Genomic DNA, 25,863 nt, shown 5'->3' with positions numbered 1-25,863 from the left:
TTGAATAGCCAGTTGGTTAACATAAATCTAAAGAAACCTTTTCAATATTTAGCCATTCCGTAACAGCAATGATACGGGGAACGGTCCTACAGATCATCGATCATTTGCTTCCCTCTACTGGACAAATGGGTTACTGTTTACCTGACGGCTGCTCACAATTTACCACTCATAAAATCTTCACTTAAAATGTGCACGAGACAATGTTTATAAATCCCACACCTGTATTGTATGTGAATTGACATTTCTGAGGATCCCAGCTTTACCGTCATGTCGAAAATAAAGTAGGCTAATCCTTTAAAATATAAAAACATTCCACCATAATTTCAAGCAAATTCTACACTTCTTTCAATAGAAACTTTTAATTTTCATTTGAAAATGACAAATATTTCCTTCACTTGGGCACAAGTTTTTTTTCTGGTGTAGTCCACAAAAAAAGCAAAGGAAAGCGAGTGGTTGGGATAGACCCACTGGGCCTAACACATGAGGGATGTGGGGAAGGTCGAAGTAAACAGAGTGAGATAAGTCACATAAAAATGTACATAAGAGGGCAAACTAAACAGCGGAGAATGTTTTTTTTGTAAGAACAGCCAAACCCAAGTTGTCTCTCAGGAAACAGACCTTTAGTAATAAGACCAAACTAAACCTCAGCAACACACAATGAAATATGGTTTGCTGTTCTTTACAAAAACAACAACAACTGCAATAACCGTGACAACTCTGTTCTTTAAAACAAACATGTACAACGAAGAATTCCAAACACTCACATAACTGTTTCTTTCTTAAAACACGGTCTTAAAGCAGTGCTGAGGGAGGTTTTTAGATTGTCCACTGGTTTGAAGCCTCAGTCCTCCTGTATCTATGGTCTCTCACTTTACCAGGTCAGCTGTTACTCAACATTACGCTGGTCCGTGATTGGTTGTCTCCATAAGTGTCTATGACAATTAAGATGATGAAGAAAGTCTTTAACTGCTTATTTCAAGTACAAATCTAGGGACTGTGTAAAAATGCTTTGGATGAAAATTTACTGAAACAAAAATCAGTTCCGTTAATTTTCCATGACAAAACAATGCTCTTAAAAACAGAAATAAGGGTTGGAAATTATAAAAAAATTAAAACAAAAATAAATGAAGTCAATCTATCCTGAGAACAATCTGGAAAAAAATAAATAGACCCTCTTTGCTTGTTCTTCAGACTGTATTTAAATGTGCATGTGTGTAAAGGACAGTCAGGGACAGGGGAATCAGTCCTGATTTACTTGGCTGGTTTGTCAGTATCCCTGCAGTCCATTATAAACCTTTTGAGATGAATCCTGCTTCAGAAGGTGCATTATACCTGAGAAAAATGTATTTGTATTAAATCTATTCATAAATACTCAAAATACAAAAACAACACCGGAGTAGCATACAAGATGTCCTCTTACCATCCTTCTGCTGGTCGTCAAGCTGGTCCTTGGGGAAATCTACATCAAAGGTGACTATAAGCGAGCCACGAATATTATTGTTATCAAAGTTAGGTAGGCCTTCACCCTTTTTCCAGAGACGAGCTCCTGGTTTAGTGATTTTATCCCTCACAATGTTTACCTGCAGGACCACAAGAGTTGTTTGTGATGACGTTTGCTTATTTTTAATTCCAGTAAAAAATGCACGACATATTGCAACATATAGCTATAAACGGAGTTAATAAGTAAAATCTGGGAAGCAGAACATGCCTTGTGACCATCTAGATGAATGATTTCCATTTCAAAACCAACCAGAGCCTCTACCAGAGAGATGGTGACATTTGTATACAGATCATCCCCTCTGCGCTCAAATACGGGATGCCTGGTCAAATACAAATTTACAGCTCATTAGATTCACTCATTCAAACAGCGAAAAGACCTACATTTTATATTTTAAAAGTATGATATGTATGAAAACAAATGTATTGGAGATAATTTAATTGGGCTGTCAAAAAAAAGACTAAGAAAAATCTCCAAATCAAGATAATTAAAATATATTATTATTATTAAGAGTAAAATATTGAACGCACATTAGAAATTATGCATTTAAAGTCAATATATGTTTAGTTTTCAGTTTCCCATTGCATTTAAAAAATCACTGGCCTACAGCTACACTGACGTTCCATATGATACAGATTGGCTAAATTAAAAGAAATGTAAATTAAATCCACTGACTGATACTATCAGTCTTACTTCAAGACTTTAATGCGGAAACGAAGATCTCCAGGTTCACCATCAACATGAGGTTCTCCTTCAGAAAGAGAAAAAAAACAATATGTATAAATATAAACACAATCTTAACATAAATTAAATGTTACAAGTTACAGTATACACAGAATAGTTTCCTTTACCTTCTCCAATGAAAGGGTACTCCATATCATCTCTCACACCCTGCTCGATCTCCACCTCTAATGTTCTCTCCTCATTAACAAGCCTGTAAACAAGGATACATATATAATAAAAAAGCATCACACCAAATTCAGAGTGCATGTTGTGTAAAACCTACTTAATATTGGCACATTCATCACAGACGACTTCCTGTGTCATCTGAAAACGACCAGGTCCTAGCTGTGTGGTTCTCATTTCTTGACGACAATTACATTTTCTTTTGCCTGGAGCTTCTTTCGCTACAGGTTTGTTTCGTACAACCTTCATGACGAAAAAGAGGTTAAACAGGAACAAGAAAAAAAATCACTCTAAAGCAAGTTGTCACATGTAGTATTGTGGATAAAAAAACCTGTCTGTACTAAATATGATACAAGTAACAAAGAATGATCACAGGACAAAAGAAGCTCACCTCAACAAAATTCCCAGAATACACCTCTTCTAAGGTTACTTCTAGGTCCAGTACTATGTCATTGCCCCTAGGAATATCTCGGTTGGCTGTCTGCCTGTTTCCACCGAACATAAATCCAAAATCTCCAAAGAAACTGTGAAAAACAAACAAACATTTTCACAAATATCAATTTACATTTATGCATTTGGCAGATGCTTTTATCCAAAGCGACTTACATTGCATTGTCCTATACATTTGTTTCTAAGTATGTGCAATCCCCTGGGATCGAACCCATGACCTACCGCCATGCTCTAACCACTGAGCTACAGGAACGCTATTATGAAGTATGATCCTATGCTGCATATAATATACTGCCCCCAGGGAATTTTCTTCACTAACAGAGCATTATCTCACAGGGTTTTGTTCCTTCCCATAGTCATTGTTGACTTGCTCAAAAACATTAGACATTTACAGTTTATAGCAGTTTAAAAAGCTGACACTACAAACACAAATAGACGTCAGAATTTTGTATAGTAGAACTATGCACGGCTCATATCACAAATTATCCCACACAATAGTAGACAAATACTGTATACAGTACAAATGTGTCTAAAATATTATTTTATTAGGTGTTATAATTGTAGGCTTAAAGCATGACACTTTTGTTTACCTGGAGAATATATCACCATGTGAACCATGATGGCCTTCCTTCAACCCTTCCTCTCCATACGAGTCATACTGTTTTCTTTTCTCCTCATCTGAGAGCACCTGTGTTTAGAAAGTACCATGAAATTAGTTTTTTCCCCCCTAAGAAACACATGAACATGATGAAAATCCTATATAATTACAGATCACAAATATGAATACGTACATTTGATAAACATTTACCTGTAGATAGTCTTACACATATGAGCTTTACTTTGTAAAGCTTGTATAGTGAGATTACAGATCATCACCGAGCTGAACATAAACAATTTTGTGGTGATCATTTTTCAAACCTCGGTAGGGCAACCAGAGAGCCCACAACAAGCCACGCTTGTTCCACGTCATTAATCTCATACATAAAAAACTGAGCATCCGTTTCAACCAATCAGAGGCAGCCACACATTTCCTGCAACCAATCCATTTCCTCCATCAGTTGGTTACTAATAACAACGCTCAAGCTTGTCATATTCACTGGTGTTCTTTTGAGACTTCATTCAGAATTACTTAAACATCTTTAATCTAACGCTTTAGTGACAAGACAAGCGCTCACAATTTCGATGTTCTTGATAAATTTATACTTAACATTCGTATTAAAATGACACCTAACGTTACCCATGTTGTACCGTACAGTTAGACACCCCTCTGTATTATCTATTATATCCAGAACATTATCTTTAACATACAACACCAGTTTAAGCGAAAAAACGAGCCGTGTGAACAAACATACCTCGTATGCAGCTCCAAGGTCTGCAAATTTGTCCTGGGCTTGTGGGTCATCTTGGTTCCTGTCTGGATGAAGCTGCAATGCCAGCTTTCTGTAAGCTTTCTTAATATCTTTAATCGATGCTGATCTACTAACTCCCAGAATTTTGTAGAAATCCCTCCTGTATTAACACAGAACGGTGGGACTTTTGAATCGTGCATTCATTATTATCGCTAACGGATGGGAAACAAGCATTTAACATGGTTTACCCTTAGCGTTAACGTTATATATAAATCACAGGCATTTATTTAATATTGTAGAATAGTAACGTTACTTAAGCGGTAGCAATGACAAGTTGTCAGTCTAGTAATTTGCGCTTGACTGACAATTCTGATGAAAACATATTACCTTTCACATGTAACGTTATACTCCTAGATAATACATTTATTAAAATACAAGAGATTGACGATTTTACCTAAAGCTGTTTGACAAGCTTTGCCAAAGCAATGCACGAGCAGTGGCGTAGACCAATCACAGTGAAACATGTGTACCAGTGAGTTTATAAAGCACTATCGCTTAACCCCAAATAACGCGAACTCTACTCACCCGCCAAGTACTGTAGATATTAAATACAAAAGCAATAAACACACACTCGACAGTTTCATTCCTTTAACAGCCATGGATCCTTATTTCTTTTAGAAATGCTATAAGACACACCGGCTTTCTGTGTGTTGTCTATCAAAAGCCCCTTCCTGCTTTCAATAACAGGTCCCGCCTCTTTTCCAAACGGAAGTGACATAAAAGTTGTGTGTATTTCAATAAAACAGCCCTTTACGTTGATACGGTGGTAATGATGATTCGAATACAACAATATGTATTAACAACAACTAAGATTTGTTTTATATGTATGCATTTATAATTTGCTATAGCTAAACTATATTAACGTCTTATTGTCTGTTACATATTAAACATTAGGCTGCCTTGGGTTACTTTTATTTTGTCCCAGTAAACTGACGTAAAGCAAATTTACACAGTACACTTCCGGAGAGCGATGGCATCTCTGGATAGGGTAAAAGTGTTGGTTTTGGGGGATTCTGGTAAGAAAAATATAATCAAAATATATCGGTAATTTCAATAGCTTTGTAATGCAAATCTATATTTAAAATGTACGCATATTGCACGTTACTGGTCTCAATATCGACGTATTACCATGTCATATAAGCTCATACTCTTCAGTTAAAATTACAATAGGTCTAGAATACTATCGCGGGCAATAACTATTCACATGGACTTTTATGTCGTGTTTAAATACTGCTATTTAATGTTTATCTACAGGAGTAGGGAAGTCTTCCCTCGTACATTTACTGTGTCAGAATCAAGTTTTGGGGAACCCGTCATGGACTGTGGGCTGCTCGGTGGACGTCAGGGTATATCGACCATTTACAGTGATCATTATTCTATTGTTTTGTAACCATACTATACAAAGCTATACAAATCCATTGTCTTCCAAAGGTGCATGACTACAGAGAGGGAACTCCAGAGGAGAAGACTTACTACATTGAACTCTGGGATGTTGGAGGATCTGTTGGCAGTGCCAGCAGTGTTAAAAGCACCAGAGCTGTGTTTTACAATTCAGTAAATGGTAAAGTATCAGATCCAAATAAGTCTGCTTATTGTTGAAATAATGCATAGGCTGATGTGTTAGAACATACTGATGATATGTTATAACGTTTTCACTGCTAAATATCTGTGTTTGTCAATCATTCCTACAGGTATTATTTTAGTTCATGATCTGACCAACAAGAAATCTCCCCAGAATCTGTATGGCTGGTCACTCGAAGCCTTGAATAAAGACTCCTCTCCAACTGGGATCATTGTATCTAATGGGTGAGTCAAGGTTAACTTCTGATACTGTCAAACAAGGCCGCATCACTCAATTGCTTCTTCCTCTATTTGGGGCCACATTCTTTTCCTCAACTGCTTTTATGTGCTTTCTCACTTTGGTATCCTTTACTCGCATTTTAGGGTAATATTTCAGAATGCAATGAAAGAGTAAAGTAATTGTATTGTTTGTGTATTATTCTCTGATAATTCATATTAGTTGTTTCTTGTACCTGCAGGGATTATGACAGAGAACAGTTTGCAGAAAACTCAGTTCCTCTCTTGTTAATTGGCACCAAATTTGACCAGATCCCAGAAAACAAACGGAATGATGTCCTGACTCGCACTGCTTTTTTATCTGAGGACTTTAACGCTGAGGAGATCAACCTGGTGTGTTCTGTGCTGCTGTTGTAATGTTTTCAACCAATTATATTTAATAATATTCAGACAGAAAAAACATTTTATGTAATATCGCTATTGGAGATTTTGGGCTTGTGAATTGAGCGATTTATGTTTTTCTTCAAAGGATTGTACGAATCCTCGGTATCTTGCTGCTGGGTCATCAAATGCGGTTAAATTGAGCAGATTCTTTGACAAGGTAAATATGGCTCCTGAAATCATAAGAAAGTGTTGATTTGAACTTTTACAGTATCAACAGGAAGTTGTATGAACTTCTTGCCTTTAATTCTAATGCAAAAATGTAATATTTAAAATTGTTAACACCTGTACAATGGGTAATTTTTTTAAATGAATACATGTGTGCTGTATTTATGTAAAGAAGGAACAAACTATTGTTATACGTTACTTTAGGTAGTAGAGAAGAGATACTTCACAAGAGACCCAGGCCAGGTGAGAGTCTGCACACCTCTTGCAAGGTTTTAAAATGACTTAAAGCAATTACATATTTTGTGTCAAGAAAGCAATTGAATTAAATTCTGACAAATTAAATGAAATTTCTTCTTTTTCTATGTAGATGCAGAGTTTCACCGACAGGAGGCGCTTTAATTTTAAGAATATTCACAGTGATTGAGAGTATTTGAGTGTGTAGTCTGGATGAGTTTAGTATCAAGTATGTTGTTTGATAATCACTTATCTCATGTTCCGAGATATTTACATTCACCTGTATAATGTTAAAATATGAACTTAAGTAAATATTAATTTAAAAAACACGATTAGAAAATATCAGTATAGTTGAGCCTGAGGTTTTCTACTTTTTTCTTTTTATGTTTACTCCTTGTACTAATTGTTGGCTAGGAGTGGACCCCTTTTTACTTGAAATGACTTATTGCTTAAATGGAATCTGTAATTTATGCAGTTATAATAAACTCAATGTTTATAGTTTCATTACATTTACATTACTTGTGTCTTGACTTCATCTTTAAGATTAGTTGGTTACAATTGTTTTGAAAGTGGAAATTATCAATATAATTGTCAGAATATCATTATTTTCGAATAGTTTTTATTTTTGATATTTGTAATAAAGAAATCAAAAACACCTCCTTGCTATATTAGCATGTCATTATGTATGTATATAGAGCTAATAAAGAAAGAAATAAAGAAGTTGTTTAAACAAAATGACTTTTTGTGCAATATTCAACAGACACCTTAAATCTAACACCGGTGTACGTACTGTTGTCTGTTAACATAGCTGCATATAGATTGACTTCCAGCTGCACAATATTGTATATACAGTACTTATCATTTTATGTTGACTGGATTTTCAACATTCTTAACACATACTTATTGAGTTTGGGTTTGAACTGCAGTCTAATATATTAAATCACGGAATGTTTTAGGTGGCCTAATACTAATATCTTGTTTTGTAAAAAGATTTAAAGTGTTGGTAGCAAATCACACTGCCAGTTTCAATTTCAGTATACAATCATTCTTAAGAGGGCTCAAAATCCCAGACTTTAGTCAAGAAGGATTTGAACAGTGTAAGGATTCTATACTTAATGGAGTGACAGTGATGCAACACTTAATATTTTTGTCTTCAAGAACACTTAACCTGAAATTTGTATAACCTATTGCATGCAAACCCAGGGGCCTGAAAAAATTAAAAAGGTATTCACATGTAAAAATGCTGTGGAAAAACACTAAGCAGCAATAACACTCACATTTGTTAAGTTTATTTATTATTTCAGTGAATGGGAAACCGCAAATTAGGTTTTGACACTTCCAGCAGATAAGAGAAAGTAGCATAATATAAATGCAGACTGATAATTTAAAAATGCAAAATCTCTAGTGCAAGTACTTTTTACATGTCACTAGCTATTATTCCTCATCAGTGGATTCAACAGTGGACTTTATACTGTCCCCAATAATCTTGTTACAAGTGGAAAAAACAATGGGCACCTTAAACATAAGAAAATTCAATCATATATTACATTTTAATTTTCAACCTTTAACCTTTTGTTTAATCCAGGGGAGGAAGGAGGATATTTTTACATAGACTGCAGGATACTTTTTTCTTTCTGCTATATCTTCTGTACAGTTAACAGTGTATGTAGCAATTGCAACTGGTTTACTGTTGCAGAAAAGAGGACCTCCTGAATCGCCCTATTAAAGAAATCAGAAACAAAGAGGGAATCCAATATTAAGTAATATAAAATAAAATGTAATGAAATGTAATGTCATGTGATGCAATATATACCTTACCTTACAAAAACCATCCTTTCCATTTGAAACAGAACAGATATTTCTCTCAGAATTAAACCAGTGCTTCCATTTGTGGCTACATTCAATACTGAACTGCAGTTTAAGAATGACTTCACGTAACACACTCGATGGCTTTTCTTCTTTATTTGTCATTCCCCAGCCAGCAATGGAACATTTCACAAGGGCTGGTGTTTTTCCATTTTTCTTAGGAAGAGCCATCATTTTCACAAATGAATTCAATTTGGCTTTGGTCTTTAGCTGCAAATAACAGAAGCAACTGAATTAATTTATTTTCTTTTAATTAATTAAGTTGCAAGGTATGAAGTTAGAATCCGAGAAGATTACTTTTAGTAACATGATATCATAGCTATAGTCTTTCTCATTCTTCTGTTCAAACAAAGGATGACGGATGTATTTTTTTACTTGGATCCTCTGCTGGCTTTTCTCTTTTTGGTTGATATTATGGGCTCCCAGAACAACCTCAAAGTGGCTCCGGCCAGAGAATTCACTAAGACTGCAGACAAAATTAAAATAATGAGAGAATTTAGACCAAAACATATTAACAGTTAGATAAAATGGCTCCTATGTAAGAATGCTGTTCATCGACTTCAGCTCAGCATTTAACACAATAATCCCACAACAGCGCCCAACAAACTAAACACTGCAAAGTTCGGCTCCATCCACATCATTAAGTTCGCTGATGACACAACAGTTGAAGGTCTCATCAGCAACAACAATGAAACGCACTACAGAATGGAAGTGGCACAGCTGGCCGAATGGTGTGACAAAGGAGGTTGTGATGGACTTCAGGAGAAACTCGGTTGACCACCCCCCACTGACCATCGACAGCTCGACTGTGAAGAGAGTCAGCAGCACCTGGGAGTGCACATCACAGAGGATCTCACCTGGTCCACCAACACCATGTCACTCTCTAAGAAGGCAAAACTCCCTCCACCCATCCTCACCCCTTTCTACAGGGGAACCATTGAGAGTGTGCTGACCAGCTGCATCACTGTCTGGTATGGGAACTGTAGTGCAGCAGACCGCTCTGAATCCCCACACAAACCCCTACCTTCTGAAACATGATCATTTCCTCCATTCACACTAGACACGTTTCATAGTACTGTTTGTACATAATCCTACAAAAAATATATGTATGTTTACATGTTCATGCACCAGTCATCTTACACTGTTCCCAAGCCAGAGGCTTGACTTACGATGTTTCTCTTTGCACATGTACAGTATTTATGTGAAGCATTCGTATAGTTTGTAAAGTAAAAATAGTTTTAGTCTATGACATTTACAGTATATATAGTATATGTATGTTCAAATTTATAGTAGGTTTGTTTTTGTACAGTATATGTTAGTGTTTTACTTCATTGTTGTATGTCTGTGTAGCACCGTGGTCCTGTGAGGCACGACATTTTGTTTCACTCTATGTAGACACATGTAGGGGTATGACAATAAAGCTCAACTTGAACTTGAAAATACATGCAGGCTTCAACATACTTTAAACAGTGGGCTGAAGTCAGAACATAATCATTTTTTATCAGCATCCCAGTACATATGTGATTTCCATTACGCTGGAGAGATGCTAAGTATGGTCTAGAATGAGGTTTAGCCTCTTTTCCTCCTATAATTCCACTCTCCATCCCAACTGTGAAAAAAACACAAATCACACCATAATCATACTGGCATTCAAACATGGTTTACATATGTAAGTTTTAATTGTTTCATTATTAATTTAAGCAAATTTCAGCTAAACAAACAGCTGTCAATTCAAATATTTACTTTACATTTATGCATTTAGCGACTTACAAATGAGAGAGCATTTAAAAATAAATGTCAATGAGCAAAAAATAAGTGTGTCCTACAAACCCCAAAAATGCTTTAAAGCAATGCAAAATGTTACCTTATTTAAAAAAAGGACTGAATTATATCTTACCAGCACAGGAGACACTGAGGAGGAGAAAGGGGTGAAGAAACATGGTGCAATTCTCTACCAAGAAGCACAATCTTTAAGCATTAGATTTGAAAATGCTGTCAGTTTACTCAAACCCACTATGTACTCTCAATAATAACTCCTCCCTGCTAACCACAAATGTGTCCACAAAGTTAAAAGTAGTCAGCAGCAGGATGACTAACAAAGGGGGGTCACAAAAAGGGGACAAAAAGTGACAAAATACATCTACATCCACCCAAAAACTACTTTCCTAAAATTGTGATCTTCCCATACATTTATTACATTTCAAAAAGACAGGAACACATTTTAACATTGTTTGCAACATAACATATCAATATCATGATATATCATATTACACAGTCTACATTTGTATACAGATCTATAAACCATAAATCCATAAATACAATAAAGGAGGCCTAACATGCTATTACATCCATTGTGCCTTCTTTATACTGTTAAACGTGCTGGGCCCTCAAGCTTAACATGGTCAACATCAAAAACGAGTTGGATGCATGATGTAGTATTCATTCATTCATTCATTCATTCATTTTCTTCCGCTTATCCGGGGCCGGGTCGCGGGGGCAGCAGTCTAAGCAGAGATGCCCAGACATCCCTCACCCTAGACACTTCCTCCAGCTCTTCCGGGGGGACACCGAGGCGTTCCCAGGCCAGCCGGGAGACATAGTCCCACCAGCGTGTCCTAGGTCTTCCCCGGGGTCTCCTCCCGGTCGGACGGGCCCGGAGCACCTTCCGGGGAAGGCGTCCAGTAGGCATCCGTAACAGATGCCCAAGCCACCTCAGCTGACCCCTCTCGATGTGGAGGAGCAGCGGCTCTACTCCGAGCTCCTCCCGGGTGACCGAGCTTCTCACCCTATCTCTAAGGGATCGCCCAGCCACCCTGCGGAGGAAGCTCATTTCAGCCGCCTGTATCATGACCATAGGTGAGAGTAGGAACCCAAAGCTCATGACCATAGGTGAGAGTAGGAACGTAGATTGACCGGTAAATTGAGAGCTTCGCCTTGCGGCTCAGCTCTTTCTTCACCACGACGGACCGGTACATCGACCGCATTACTGCAGATGTAGTATTTCAGTGCTCAATACTGTCCGCCAGCACTACAACCTGTTTCGTAAAGTTTTTTATAAGTCTGGATCCTTGTTTCGAAATAAGGATCCTAAGGTTTTATTGGCCATTCTCCTAGAAGAGCATGCCCATGAATGAACTAGAGGGAGAGGAAGAGCACGTATCATATAAGGCTCGATCAAACTGTAAGCCATAGGTAACGTTATGATAACAACAAAACTTTTTGTTGCATTATTTACATCCACGCAACAGCTGGCGGCCCCGGGAGGTCGGCTTTCTTTGGAAATAATGGTACAGCTGTATCTGTCTTCTGTTATTTTTCAGAGATATGAAGAACGCAGTACTACTCTACAGGTGCAGACAGTTGATCTGAATAAACAAAAATATAAATGCTGATTGACACTATTTTCTACTATCCTTATGCACAAGATTATGTTAAATATGGTTTAGTGGCTCTTATTCATCATCCTACAGTAAGCAGTAGTGGTGTTGGAATAAAATTACATAGAGCACCTTATAGGAAATAATTTAAATCATGTACAGAATTTTAAGCAATTCCCTTTTTAATTCTAGTGAAAGTTACTGGCTGAGCATCGGTTTAAAGAATTCAGAGGGCTGACAGTTACATGTATCACTTCAGAGCTATGCAATATGAAAGACACAACTTTGAAAAACAACAAAGTACCATCATAAATCATTTTATGTCATGTATTTTATTCAAGAGACAATTTCACACGCTTTATGTGTGTTTCTTAATCCAACGAAGGAAGGGGGGTATTTTAAGGTAGACCTCGGGGTAGGCCGTGTTTGTACAGTCATCAAATGTATATGAAGCTATTCCTAGGAGTTTAGATTCACAAATAAGTGGACTGCCAGAATCCCCCTAGAAAGAGACAGATTAATTACTTACTGTACAAAAACATTGCACCTGGTAAGCAATAACATCTATTGTTTGTTAATAACATTTACAGTCATATTGCAGTACCTTACAGAAAGCCTCTCTCCCATTTGAAATAGTACACATATTTCTTGCAGAGTTGTAATTTATCTGCCAAATCTTTTCACACTCCTTATTGGACTGTAGTTTAAGTGTGACTTCATACAGAATGCTTGCTGGCTTTTCGATATTTGATTTGGTAATTCCCCAGCCAGCAATTGAACAAATCCCATGGGCTGGTGCTTCTACATTTTTGTTTGGAAGAGGCACAACTTCCACAAATTTATTTAGCTTGGCTTTGGTCTTCAGCTGCAAATAAGAAAAGCCACTGAGTTAATCTGTTTACATTAATATTAGTTTGACAAAGATCTGATCTTGTTGTTCATGCTCTCCCTTCCAAACTCCAGCTTTGATCCTTGAAGTAGCATGGCCTTATAAACTAAAGGTACTGTTTAGCATGTTGACAACATGTTTATATGCTCTCATACTTGTCTACCGCTTTGGATAAAACCGTCTGCCAAATGAATACATTTAAATCAATAAATGTAGAAACATAGAGGATTACTTTTAGTAACATGATATCATAGCTGTAGTTTATCTTGTTGTTCTGTTCGAACAAAGGATGACGGATGTATTTTTTTACTTGCATCCTCTGCTGGGTTTTCTCTTTTTGGTTGATATTATGGGCTCCCAGAACAATCTCAAAGTGGCTCCGGCCAGAGAATTCACTAAGACTGCAGACAAAATTATAATTATGAGGGAATTTAGACCAAAACGCATTTCTAGTGTTGAAGAATAAAATGCATGCAGTCTGGGACATACTTTAAACAGTGGGCTGAGGTTAGCACATAATCATTTTTTATCAGCATCCCACCACATGTGTGATGTCTTTTATGTTGGATTGATGCTAAATATGGTCTAGAATGAGGTCTAGCCTGCTTTCCTCCTATAATGCCATTCTCCATCCCAACTGTGACAAAAACATAAATCACACCATTACCAGACTTGCATTCAAACATGGTTAACATTTTGTTTGTTTGTTTTAGCTAAACAAATATTTGTCAGTTTAATAATTACTTTACATCAGATTTACATTTATGCAGTGACTTACGAATAATAATACATTTAACGTTTTGTCAACGAGGTAACAAGAAATGTGGCCTACAATGCAACAGAAGGAAAAAACTCTTTAAAGTGAATAATATGAAAATGTATAAATGACAACATCTAACCAGCAGAAGAGATGCAGAAGAGGAGAAAGGTCTGAAGAAACATGCTGTAGTTCTCAACCAAGAAGCACAACCTTTATGCATTAGAATACACTTTCAAATTACTTCTTGAACCCACCCTGTACTCTCTATGTTGTAGCTCCTCCTCTCTTACCCCAAACCACAAATGTGAGCCACATGGACAAAAAGTCACAAGCTACATACATACGGTACACCCAAAAACTACCATCTCTAATTAATATTGCTTATGAATAACCTCAGTTAAGAAAAAGATTACAAAAAATTGTGTTTGGTTACATTTTTGGTGTCCTGCAGCAAAAAAAGATACTCGTGGATCTGTGCACACAGCATTTTATTTGTAGTCGGTGTCAGGAAGTGATACAATAATGATGCAAACCCATGCAGTGCTGGATCCTTTAGCATAGGCTAATTGTTATACATGACTCTGAGATGCCAGTTCTTAAGGACACAATCTGTGACTGTGCCAAGCATGTCAATGTGTAATATCAGTTACCGGCTTAACTACGAGTAAAAATCTTGCCAGGAGTTGAACAACAAAAAACTTTTGCCAAATTGCAAAAATGCCACATTTCTTCAAAATATATATTTTTTTGTGTACAGAAGAAAGAAATTCAGACAGAGTTTTTAACTTTATGTTCAATCCATGGAAGGAAGGCAGGTATTTTCATATAGACTTCAGGGTACTTCTTGCTTGAACAATTATTGGGATATGTGTAAGCAGCTATTCCTATAAATTCAGATTCACAAATAAGAGGACTGCCAGAATCACCCTAGAAAGAGACAGAATAATGGGTTACTGTACTTAAACCCTTTCTCCTTGTTAATCAATACTACTATAGATGCAACTATACATATACTATACATATAACAATTTATAAGATAATGCTATGTAAGTCGCTTTGGATAAACGCGTCTGCCAAATGCCTAAATGTAAATGTATTACAAGTAATAGTACATTACCTGACAGAAAGCCTTTATCCCATCTGAGGGGGTACAGATCATCTTTTCAGAGTTAAAATATTCCTTCCACTTGTTTTTACATTCAAAGCTGAACTGCAATTTGAGAGTGACTTCATTGAGAACACTTGATGCAGTTCCTCCTGGCTTTTTCATGCCCCAACCAGCAATGGTGCAATTCACAAGGGCTGGAATCTTTTCATTGATTTGTGGAAGATCAATAACACCCACAAACCTATTCAGTTCAGCTTTGGCTTTCAGCTGTAACATATTAATCATTAAGTCTTTACATTAAACAATGTTTTAAGTCTATTCACTTCACAAATATGACAAAACGGCAACACGTCAGAGTCCAGTAAAGTAAAAATACAGTACCTTTAGAAGCATTATATCATAATGTGGGTGTTGAATGAATTTCTCAACTTGGATTATCTGCTGGCTGTCTTCCCTTTGGGTGATGTTGTGAGCTCCCAGCACAACTTCAAAGATATTGCAGGTTTTACTGTAAATGCATTTAACATTGTATTTATTATTGTAGGTTTTAGTTATTTTACTGGGGAGAGCTGCAAAGCACTTTACCAGTACAAAAACATACTTTCAAATTGCTTTAAAATAACTATTAATGAACCCAATGTTTAGTTAGACAAATATAAATGCAAAAACTCACTGATAACAGTGTTTAGAGGTCAGTACATAATTATCTTTAATCAGCGCCCCGCCACACATATGCTGTCTTCTACACTGGAGAGATGCCATGTGTTTTCTGGAATGAGGTTTAACCTCTTTTCCCCCTACAATACCACTGTCCAGCCCTTCTGCAATCATGACACAAAATGGTTAATAGTAATTATGAGTTTCATAAACTTGGATACAGCACAAACAAGCTGATTTGATTTATATTAGAATGGCAAACAGTTTAAACACAAATGTTTATAATGTAAATAAAACCAAAATGACTGCTCAGCACTAGTACAAAAACTATGGCTACAGATATTAAAGTTAACAAATAAATTAAATACATATTATGCCAAATTCTTTGCATGACACCTTTGCTATATTTGCCAAAAGAAACATACTGTAAAAAGGCCTTACCAGACAGAAGAACGAAAGACAGCCAAACATAAACACAGAGCAGCATAGTGTCTGGATGTATTGAGACAAGAATGAGACACGAACAGAACTTGACCCTCCGCAGGGTATATATACATTCTGACCCACACCTTAAACAGAATTAAACACACACAGGAAAGACTTGGGGGTAAGCTATGACATTTCTATGTACTTAAAATAGTCATTTTTCTGTTTAAACGGAAAATGTTTTTTTTTTTTAACTTCAGCTCAAAAGTAGGTGACCTGCCTACACTCATATGATATATCATGTGTGCGCGCGTGTGTGTGTGTGTATATAAGAAAAAAACTTTTTGAGTTTTTCGATTTTGAAACATTATTTGCCATCAACATACTGAGACGAGGATGTTAACTACGTGGCCCATACAGGGATCTGATCTCACCAACATTGAGTCAGTCTGGAATTACATTGAGACAGAACATCCAGCTAAAATTCATAAGAACAGTGCTAACTCTCATAAACGGCTGTTTCACCTGCTAAGTAGATTGTTCCCATCAAAAAATGTATAAAACAGCTCCACTTATTTTTGTCCTATATGACAGATGGGTTCTTCAGTTTTGTTCCAACTGTGTAAAGGCTTCTGGAGTTATAATAGAATATCCCCTCTCACCTCCAAAACACAACTCAAAATACAGTTTATGTATTGCAAAATAATGATGACATTTATTGTATGTTTCACAAACACATACATTTGCTCACACATTATTGTTACCATCTAACATTGAACATCTATCCTTTTGCCTTCGATGACACTAGATTGGTCTACAGATCTATAAACCACAAAAATAAATGCATAAACCAGACTCCACATGAGCTTCCAGGGTCCTATGTGCTACAGTGTTTTAAGATACTTCATGATTTTTTAAAGACAATTTAATTTTATAAGCTTTCCTTCTTCTTGGTCTTTATGAAGGGCTGGTGCAGAACATCATAAAGTCTTTTTGCCTGAGTAAATCGCAAACATGAAAGCAATTAACACACAAACTTTTGGATTAATAAAAAATACAAACAAACATTCATCGGAAGACATATAGCTTGTTCAAACCCAGAAAACAAGTACACACACCTTCTGTGGACCAAGCCCTGGACACAACACTAGCTCCTCCTTTGAAGCATTGATGATGCCTTCCAGAGACTGAAGACATACAATTTGAACAACTTTAGAAGTACTTTAGAAGTTTTACAAAAGTAATGTATGCTAAATGAACACATTTTAAAGAGGATTCCTTACAGAAAAAGTCGATAAAAGAGTCATGGCATCTGTTTTATTGACAGACTTTACTGTGGTTAAACAATCAGTAACCTGTTAAATAAGATGAGGGTTTGGAGAGTGTATTTAAAGACTTACAGCAACTGTATACAATTCAATGATTATTATTAGATCTGTGTCCTCTAACCTGGGAAAGGTAGTTTTTCTCCACTTGTTCTTTCAGAAGATCAGCAGGTTTCTTCTCATAAGATTTATATGTTTCAAGGTAACGGCCTGCTTCTTCGGGGCTTACACACAAACACAACACAATTTTGGATTTTCTGATACAATATTACAGACAGTCCCTCAAGTTTTTAAACTAGAAACCTTTCCAGCACAAATGACATTGCAGAGGATTGATAACAAAAAATGAGTTACAGTTATGAATCATAGACTTTTAACACTTCACATTTACACGTCCCACAAAGGGATCCCCCCTCCCACCTTCATCTCCCCCCTACCTCCAGGCAAGGATGAGAGTACAGTCAGCCATGACGCATATTCGAGCGAGCTCTTTGAGCGCATGATGAGGGTCTTTCTGATGAATGAAAAAACGAGAAACAGGACAAGATTGTCAATAGTACAAACGTTGTCACTCATTATGTTAGTAATTTAATTCATTCATTCAATATTGTTTATAATAAACAGGGTTATTTAATGTGAGAGAATGTGAAAAGCCTTACATTTTAAGGCCTAATGCAATAAAGACCTTCCCTTCATAAGAACAAGAAAATCAGAGACAGGCTCACCACATCAACCTGGATGAGCAGAACTCTTAGGGTGAAGCTTTGTCCCAGCTGTTTTAACCGTTCATGGATGTAATTCGGGTTGAGAGTATGATAACGCACACTGGGATCAAAAACAGAAACATGGAAAAACATTCCTATACCAAAATCAAATCTAATGATATGTGCCTATAAATAATGCTAGACCCTGTCTAACTACACTTCTCGGCACGTCTGTAACTGGGAAACCAACAATTACTACATAACTACGAAGTTCTTCAAAGTGCTCTATTAAGTAAAAATACTTTAAAACTAAACATAGCTAGCTTTTCGAGTAAAGTGATACATATATTTATTTTGTGTGAACTTGAAACATCTTTGTAAACCAGCATGCGAAACAAAAGCTGCATGATCAACTTGATTGACCAAGACTGTAACATATAATGTCACATGGTTAAATTAGCAATTACATTCATACCATTCATACTATTACATACTTACGCTGATTATTCATTTAAATGTCTGACTGTATTTTTCATTGTCTAGACTGCATTGTTCTTCCAATCCATACTGAGAGTTACATGTTTGCTTCTTTCAATTCTGACGAATTTTCTTTGCAAAGACTGTTGGAGGGCTATGTGGTTTCACACCTTAACTGAGACCATTCCATTCTCTCACACACCTGCAAAACCTGTTAAAGATGCACATTCACTTGTTCGAAACTAGCAGTAGTAACCATAGTTTCTATACTTTAACATTTATAAACACTTTAAAACACAAAGCATTTGCTCAGGAAATGTGGGCCAAACAACCTGTTAACAGGTGCAGAATTGCTCTCATTGAGAGCTACAGGAAACGTTTGCTTGTAGTGATTGCCTCTAAAAGTTGTGCAACAAAATATTAGGTTAGGGGTCCCATCATTTGTCCATGACATTTTCATTTGTTTTACTATTTTCCATATTATGTTCAATAAAAAAAACAAAAGTAAAGTCTGATTTCAATTAAATATGGAATAAACAATGGTGGATGCCAATTACTTTTGTCAGTGGAGGGGTACCAAAAAATTTGAGCACTTCTGTATGTGAATAAATAATGCTTTAAGTTTGTAAAAACAATTTGAACTATGTAACAATAAATGTACATTCCTTCCGATCTTTGATCATCTTCCATGCCAGAGCATGCGCATGCACTAGCATTTCCGTATCAACCTCTCTGGTTTCTGCATCGACCTACAACTTTGACTATAAATAACCTTTCAAGTATAAAATCCACTCAGCTTAAAAACCACTCCGATATTCATATTTGTGCTATTGCAATACATTGTGCAGCTGTACCACAAACCAACCTGAGAAAGAGAGCACATGTTGTTCGTCCTAAAACATAGTCTGGCACCACTTCTCCAAACTCCCAAGGAACATTTCTCACAAACTTTAGAATGGGGTTTCCTCTCTGCATACAGATGAAAACATCATTTTACAATCATGATTCAAATCATAGTGGCCAATTAAGAACTTTTAAGATTCTTTGCTGTCTCTTATTTATACATGCATTTTTTTGTTGCTGAAAAAACACCAAATGTGTTTTCTCAGTTTCACTCTACACGCAGGGTCAATACAATGGACATTACCCTAGGTCTGACACAAGCTCTCACTCTGCACTGTTTGTGGTGTACTTGTTCCAGGCGGTGAAAATGGGTCTAGGATGATGCCGTTTTGTGGCTTGGTGGCTGGTATCATTGAGTATGATCACACTTGCAGTTGCAACACTTTCATATTTATATTGTAACATTGTGGTTTGGTTGTTTTGCTTTGCTTATGTTGACACTTTTCATACTTTTAATGATAACAAACATACTGTACAGTACAGACCTGTCGAGGACTGACGATAATACTGCTTCCTGATCCTAAGAGGTGAGGAGCAATTACACAGCTCTCCGAACTCTGACCTTCCTCCTTTGTTGGCACCTCAGCTGGTGCCTGCTGGACAGTCTCTGGTTTCTCTAAGTCTGTGGAGGTCTTAGTTACTAACTCACTTACAGTTGACTTAAGGCTACTTTGGGCGGCAGTATTTTCGTCAGCCGATGTATGTTTCCCTGGGCCTAGGGCAGCTCCCTGAAGACCCTTGTTTTTGCACTGAACGACAAACTCCGCATAGGATAGGGGTTGTCCGGAAGCTGGTGGAGCACTCAGAGCAGAGGAGGTCTCTACATGGCTACCCTTGGTTTTGAACAAAGAAGTCACCTGGGTGAATATAGAGAACCACGTTACTTGCATCACTACATAAACATTATCGGTCAACCCTTCTTGTTACGTCTTTTTTTAAATTATATTCACCTTTTAATGTTAGTCAAGACTTCTTGAACCAAATTATTTTATATTCCCATCTGCTACTGTAAAATGAATGAACTTTATGTGGGTCTTTGATAGGCCCCGCCCAGATGTTTGCAGTGTCATAAGTGGAGGACGTCGGTTTTAATTTTCCATAGCCAACACGGTATAGATCACATTTGAACTCTATATATTTTTTCATAACACGGCCATATAGGCTACTGGGTTGCTGTGTTGGTTAGTAACATTTATTTCCGTCCGTTTCAGAGTTTAACACCTTGTTGCGGAGATGCGGTCACATCCTGTTGATTTCAGTAAATGTGTGTATTACTGTCTTAATGGCCTTTGGCACGTCTCTCTTAAAAACGTAGGTGTACTTGACGTTAACCTAGCTAACTAACGTCAACGTTACACGGTTAGGTGACTTATGGTACTGGTTCAGCCCCCTTCAGTTATTTTGTTTAAACACACAGTAGATGACAGTTCATGAAACGTTAAATGTTAGAATATTCATATTTTCAGTCAACAGCTCAGACCTTTAGCCGCTAACGTTAGACTATCACGACAATCACATAAAAGAAGTTAAACTTTACGCACCGGACTTCTTTCCTTGGTGAATTTTGAGTCGTCTAAATTGATGTTGAATTTCTTTTTTTCCATTTATTAATGATCAGTAAATGTACAAACAAGACAAACAAATTTCGAGTCCCTTTGCCGCCATTGGAGCAAAACAAACCTTGTCAGACAATCGAGTGGATCACAGAAACGTCGATTGAGAGCGATTCAACTACTCAAATTTACCGACAGATGGCGCCAGAACAACAGAGTTTATACATTTCTCACATATTGCGTCAAGTGAATGTTTCAATTGTGGAAAAACATATACCGATGTGTTTTTGGTAACAAACGCATACAAGAAAAATACTCACGTCATGAACATCTGGCACAAGATAATACCCTTATTTGATATACAGACATTTTTCCATGGTTTGGTTTCGTGTTTTCTGTCAAAGTTTAATTCTGTTGTATAGCAATGCGTCCTCTTGCAGTATATAACACCATTTATTTTGCATCATATATAGATGTAGTTTGTGACTATGTAAATGCAGTAATAGATCTGGAATCACACACAAAGCTGGTTATTGTGCTTTTTATCACACATATCAAACCTCTCCAAGCTTTATGTTAGTGTCATGAGGTTATCCAATTAAGAAACCTAAGGTCTGAGAGACAGCTGTGTATTTCCCATTTAACCCAGTATGTGTATGTTTACTGAAGGCGTTTCGGGACGTCCTGCCACCGTGGCTTGGTATTGTGGGTCCCACAGACAGATGGTGCCAGCTTCATTCTGAAATCGTGTTCATGACCTCCAAAGGACCTATTTATATACACCTCTGGCATTACACCAATGTATGTCAGTCAGTGTTGATGACAAAACAGAAATAAAAGAGAACGGATGCATATAGACACGCGTTGGATTTAGTTTACCAAAAAGATACACTTGATAAGGACGCACAGCTAGAGTTTTAAGGTTAGTGAGCACCAACAGCCTGTGGAGCAAAGGACTAAGGTGTCAAGCCAATTAGTTTCTCCAAAGGTATGACCTTAATATATGTCCCCATAATTAAATTATAACGATTATTTTGCCAGTTTTAAAACATTACATTAAAACATTACATTAACCCTTCTATTTATTTCAGTGTTATAGTAATCTCTTTAAAGGTGTTGATAAAAAAGTTTCTTTAGACTATAAAACTTAAGGAATAAATGGTTCTTTTACATAAAACTACAGTATATTACAGTGAACAGATTAGTGTTTCCTCTTTGTAATAAGAGCATGTTGACGTTATGGTTACCATTTAATTATATTGACATTATAAATGTATGGGGCATTTATTTGCCCTCAGACCTGCCTAATTTCTGTCCTTGAGATCCCATGAGATTAATGGTTGCCATGTACCAAAGAAAAGACTAAGACTTCAATAAGCTATTGCCATGTCACTGACACTGTAGAGTTTATAAAGTAGATGAATTGATTAAAATAAAAATTTTGGATACCTTCTAATAATTTCAGATTCATTTTTACATTTTGACTAGTTAAAAGTCACTGTAACTATGTATTACATTTATTTACTTATTTCAGTGGGTTAAAGTAATGTAAATATATATGTTGCCATAACTTATTGTTTCCATATTTATTTGTACAGTGAAGACTTTGTAAACTTGTATTTCCTCTACTTTCATTTAAACTGTTTGTACTGTCTTTTCCAAAAAACGGAGAGCAGAGTTTCAACAGTAAAGTGACGGACACATTAGAGAGCCGTTTAGTGGCTTTTTAACACTTGGCTGGTGTATCTGGACACACTTTCTCTCTCTCTTGGCAATGAGCCTGGCTTTGGCTGCAAAAACCGCCACCTCCAGACCTCTGGCCCCTCCCTTAGGTCTCCCCTCCCTTTGCTGACCCCATGCTGAGCCGGCTGTGTCGAGCTGTCAGCCCCCGGCTGCGGGCTGCTCCTGGGCTCCCAGTGTTGGTGTGTGCGTGTGTTGGGGCAGAGGGGTAACGGTCGGGTCCGTGGTGGCCGCTTATCTGCCCTGCCATCACTGGGCGAGCGAGAGGACAGATTGGCCCTCCAGCTGTCCGACTGAAGGACTCGCAAGACCCCTCACCGAGGAAACCACATGCCCCGATACACAACACGCACATACACACATAGCTTATTGAGATAACCACATTCCCTGATATGTACACACACACAGAGTCACCCTCAACTCTAACATATGCGTTTCAGCGGCTCACTGACTGTACCATCCTGTGCCAAATGTGCCAAAGTATCCCCCTTACCCATGAGGTTCGGAAGGACTGCCTTTTCTAGGATGCGGTCACAGAAAATATGCACACTATATTTGAAGAACGCTAATGATTATATACAGGCTACATGCTTTTTAGTGGATGTTTGGTGGATAAACAACTTGAGAGCAGGAAATTATATATAAAGTTGGCATACCAAAGCTCCAAAAGTACAAAGTTTAACAATGGACTATAGGAGTTATTTATTTATTTTTCAAGCTTTGGTGTGCTGATAAATACAGTATATTTGTCCACTCTGACAGTTTTCTTGGTCAAGCATGGATGTGCATGCTTTTGCTTTGTCATTCTAGAGAATAACAATTTGATTCTTAGCTTGCTGCACCCTGGTTTCATGGAAAGAATAAATACCGCGTTTTGCTACAGTTCACCATGTATTAGGGCATTTCTGTCCCATTGCAACAGGAACGCTTGTTCACCAGAGCTGTTGTTGTCTGCAACATTAATGACCTCTTCTCTTAGCACATAGACACATAATGAAGTATGTTTTCCCAGTCAGGTTAGAATACATTGGTCCCCATGTCCCAAGGCCACATATTAAGAGAATTCCCAGTCAGGCTTCGTTACTCTGTCTTACCTCCCCTCACCCTCTAATCCTGGGACCGTCTATTCCCAAAACTGCCTGTTAGCTACAATATCAATGCACAGTTTTCATTGGCCCCTGGTGGCTGCTGTTTGTGTATGTTTATGTCTGTATACGCAGTAAAAGAAAAAGAAAAATAATGTATAACTGACCGTGTGATTTAGGAGAATTAAGTGTTTAAGGACAGAAAAATATGAAGGGTTAAATAGGTAAGATGTACGTTTTTGTATTTGTGTGGGTGTGGCCCCCGGGACAGACAGGCCGTCTTGAGGGCCTTTAGGGGCCGATGAGAGCAGGCTGTATGCTGTCTGTGTACAGTCTGTTCTCCAGTTGTGACAGCGAACAAATCCTTATGAGAACAATTAACCAGAGGAAGGGTGCGGCCAGTACAACAAAGTCAAAGAAACTGTAGAAAAGTAAAAGACAGTCTGATAGTAAAGAAATTTGGGTTTGCTAAAATTAAGAAATTTAAAAGCTGATGATGTAAATTTAGATGAGGAAAAATAAATACATTTGAGAAAATATTTAGGAGACTGAGCCATAATATTGGACTACAGTAGGTGGAGCCAGGTGTGGAGAAAACAGGACACAATTAACAAAGATACTGAAAATGCCCACTAATGAGAATACGGTCAAATCTCAAGTGACGACTCACTGGATTTGAGAGGTCGTCAAGGTGGACATCAAGGGAATATTTACTCGCCAGCGGCACAAGACTCATGATATTCCATCGGCCTCCCTAAACACCATGCTATATGACCTCTTCTACCCACAATGCATCTCCGTCCAGATCCAGGGCTTCTTCCCATGACCTACTTCCCCCCTCGTGTGGTGCATTGTTGTGTGTTTGCGGCTGTTGAATGCGGCCTTCTTTTGTGGCTATCTGTGAGACCAGGGGGTTAAGACCCTTGTGTTCTTCCCAGTCTCCAAAACAGGCCTCTAAACAACCGGCGCAACAATAACAACAAAAACTAGCAAACGTTGAAGGCTGCCGAACTAGGAAGCGGGCCGTGACGGCATTGCGCCAACACAGTACCGCCTTTGTAAGCGCTCACAAGCCGTATTGTGCGGCACGACATCATCGCCTCCCAGCAGCTGTTGCCGATGGAAACGAGCATGACAGTCAGCCGTGCTGGATTGTGTAATGCTTGGGCATCAGGCACTAAATGACTCAATGCGCAAGTTTGTGAGTTCAGATCGGTTAACTGTTTTTTGTGAGTTTAATATTAAATTTTTCTTTTAGGTTATCTGATGTCATTACAGAGCAACTGTTTAAAGAGAAGCTTGCTGAACGGGTTAGTAAAGTCTATTAAACTGTTTACATGTTTTAACTAGCTACCTGCATTATAAAACATGACTATAGTGGCTTTGAAGGGAACTACATCGCCCCCTTCAGTCGAATGTTCAATAACACTATGGCCAAAGATGTAAGGACACACAGAGGACCACACACAGATTTACTTGTGGAGCATTTCATTAAATTTAGATGGAAATATATAATTCAATAGAATACTGGAACATTTGTCTTCAACTGGATTTAAAGGGGTAGTTCAAAATCCACCCAAAATCCACTTACTTACATCCACATTGTTTATCATGTTCCACCGGTAAAAATATTGCACCAATAGCATTTCCAGGTATTGACCACCACAATTCCACAAAAACTTCAAACAGGACTGATCTACAATCTCTATTTCACAATAGCTGACTAACAATAAAAAAATTTTTTACTGAGCACTGCAGATTGCTAACTTGGACAACACAAATAATACGACCTTACACCATTCTTTCCCTACTCTATGTTTCTCATCCTCCTTTCCCTTTCCTTAATTGCCCATAAATGTCACAGCCACTGAGTCTCCAATGTTCTTCTACTAAATTAACCCATGTTCCACCCCACACACACATATACATACACACAATTATCCCTCTTGCACTGAGTTGTTCATTAGTGCGGATAAACACCCAGAATTAGAGATAAAGCACAAAACACACCTGACAACATTTATTCCTGTAGATCATCCTCCCCCTGCCGCTCGCTGTGTGTGTGTGTGTTAGAGGAAGAGAGAGAGAGT

General features: G+C 37.5%; 6 protein-coding genes across 8 annotated transcripts; 1 reads left to right on the top strand and 5 right to left on the bottom strand.

Moving 5' to 3' along the window:
• Positions 1-208: 208 nt before the first annotated feature.
• On the bottom strand, positions 209-4,970 carry dnajb11 (DnaJ heat shock protein family (Hsp40) member B11). Its single transcript, XM_079464015.1, has 10 exons — positions 4,789-4,970; positions 4,207-4,363; positions 3,445-3,542; positions 2,796-2,928; positions 2,505-2,647; positions 2,350-2,432; positions 2,192-2,249; positions 1,709-1,820; positions 1,421-1,580; positions 209-1,332 (listed from the first exon to the last, which is right to left on the bottom strand). Exons 1-10 carry the CDS (start codon positions 4,860-4,862, stop codon positions 1,268-1,270), a joined length of 1,083 nt encoding a protein of 360 aa, XP_079320141.1. The 5' UTR covers positions 4,863-4,970; the 3' UTR covers positions 209-1,267.
• A 3-nt stretch (positions 4,971-4,973) lies between these two features.
• Positions 4,974-7,634, top strand: rabl3 (RAB, member of RAS oncogene family-like 3). The gene is made up of 8 exons (XM_079464014.1): positions 4,974-5,279; positions 5,518-5,609; positions 5,695-5,824; positions 5,955-6,069; positions 6,303-6,453; positions 6,590-6,661; positions 6,874-6,912; positions 7,037-7,634. Exons 1-8 carry the CDS (start codon positions 5,234-5,236, stop codon positions 7,091-7,093), a joined length of 702 nt encoding a protein of 233 aa, XP_079320140.1. The 5' UTR covers positions 4,974-5,233; the 3' UTR covers positions 7,094-7,634.
• A 537-nt stretch (positions 7,635-8,171) lies between these two features.
• Positions 8,172-10,786, bottom strand: LOC306899007 (granzyme B-like). The gene is made up of 5 exons (XM_079464956.1): positions 10,667-10,786; positions 10,231-10,378; positions 9,067-9,235; positions 8,722-8,979; positions 8,172-8,622 (listed from the first exon to the last, which is right to left on the bottom strand). Exons 1-5 carry the CDS (start codon positions 10,707-10,709, stop codon positions 8,461-8,463), a joined length of 780 nt encoding a protein of 259 aa, XP_079321082.1. The 5' UTR covers positions 10,710-10,786; the 3' UTR covers positions 8,172-8,460.
• A 1,528-nt stretch (positions 10,787-12,314) lies between these two features.
• LOC306899008 (granzyme H-like) lies at positions 12,315-14,016 on the bottom strand. Of its 2 annotated transcripts, XM_079464958.1 has the most exons (5): positions 13,935-14,016; positions 13,525-13,672; positions 13,268-13,436; positions 12,751-13,011; positions 12,315-12,648 (listed from the first exon to the last, which is right to left on the bottom strand). In XM_079464958.1, exons 1-5 carry the CDS (start codon positions 13,975-13,977, stop codon positions 12,505-12,507), a joined length of 765 nt encoding a protein of 254 aa, XP_079321084.1. In that variant the 5' UTR covers positions 13,978-14,016; the 3' UTR covers positions 12,315-12,504. The 2 variants fall into 2 exon arrangements, with proteins under 2 accessions (XP_079321084.1, XP_079321083.1); XM_079464957.1 differs by lacking the exon at positions 13,935-14,016 and having other exon boundaries at positions 12,450-12,648; positions 13,525-13,801.
• Positions 14,017-14,267: 251 nt separating this feature from the next.
• Positions 14,268-16,077, bottom strand: LOC306898886 (granzyme B(G,H)-like). Its single transcript, XM_079464760.1, has 5 exons — positions 16,002-16,077; positions 15,577-15,724; positions 15,285-15,411; positions 14,913-15,170; positions 14,268-14,722 (listed from the first exon to the last, which is right to left on the bottom strand). The coding sequence occupies exons 1-5, from the start codon at positions 16,045-16,047 to the stop codon at positions 14,564-14,566; spliced, it is 738 nt and encodes a 245-aa protein (XP_079320886.1). The 5' UTR covers positions 16,048-16,077; the 3' UTR covers positions 14,268-14,563.
• A 599-nt stretch (positions 16,078-16,676) lies between these two features.
• ercc1 (excision repair cross-complementation group 1) lies at positions 16,677-21,098 on the bottom strand. 2 transcript variants are annotated; one of them, XM_079464576.1, is made up of 9 exons: positions 20,937-21,089; positions 19,881-20,252; positions 19,358-19,461; positions 18,037-18,136; positions 17,749-17,825; positions 17,436-17,535; positions 17,270-17,341; positions 17,105-17,196; positions 16,677-16,983 (listed from the first exon to the last, which is right to left on the bottom strand). In XM_079464576.1, the coding sequence occupies exons 1-8, from the start codon at positions 20,997-20,999 to the stop codon at positions 17,134-17,136; spliced, it is 951 nt and encodes a 316-aa protein (XP_079320702.1). In that variant the 5' UTR covers positions 21,000-21,089; the 3' UTR covers positions 16,677-16,983; positions 17,105-17,133. The 2 variants fall into 2 exon arrangements, with proteins under 2 accessions (XP_079320702.1, XP_079320701.1); XM_079464575.1 differs by having other exon boundaries at positions 16,679-16,983; positions 17,105-17,173; positions 20,937-21,098.
• Between the last annotated feature and the right edge of the window lie 4,765 nt (positions 21,099-25,863).

This window comes from Barbatula barbatula (genome assembly GCF_947034865.1).
Source record: "Barbatula barbatula genome assembly, chromosome: 9".
Lineage (NCBI taxonomy): Eukaryota > Metazoa > Chordata > Actinopteri > Cypriniformes > Nemacheilidae > Barbatula > Barbatula barbatula.
The sequence above is the reverse complement of the archived record's forward strand: the minus strand, read 5'-3'. Positions and strand labels throughout refer to the sequence as shown.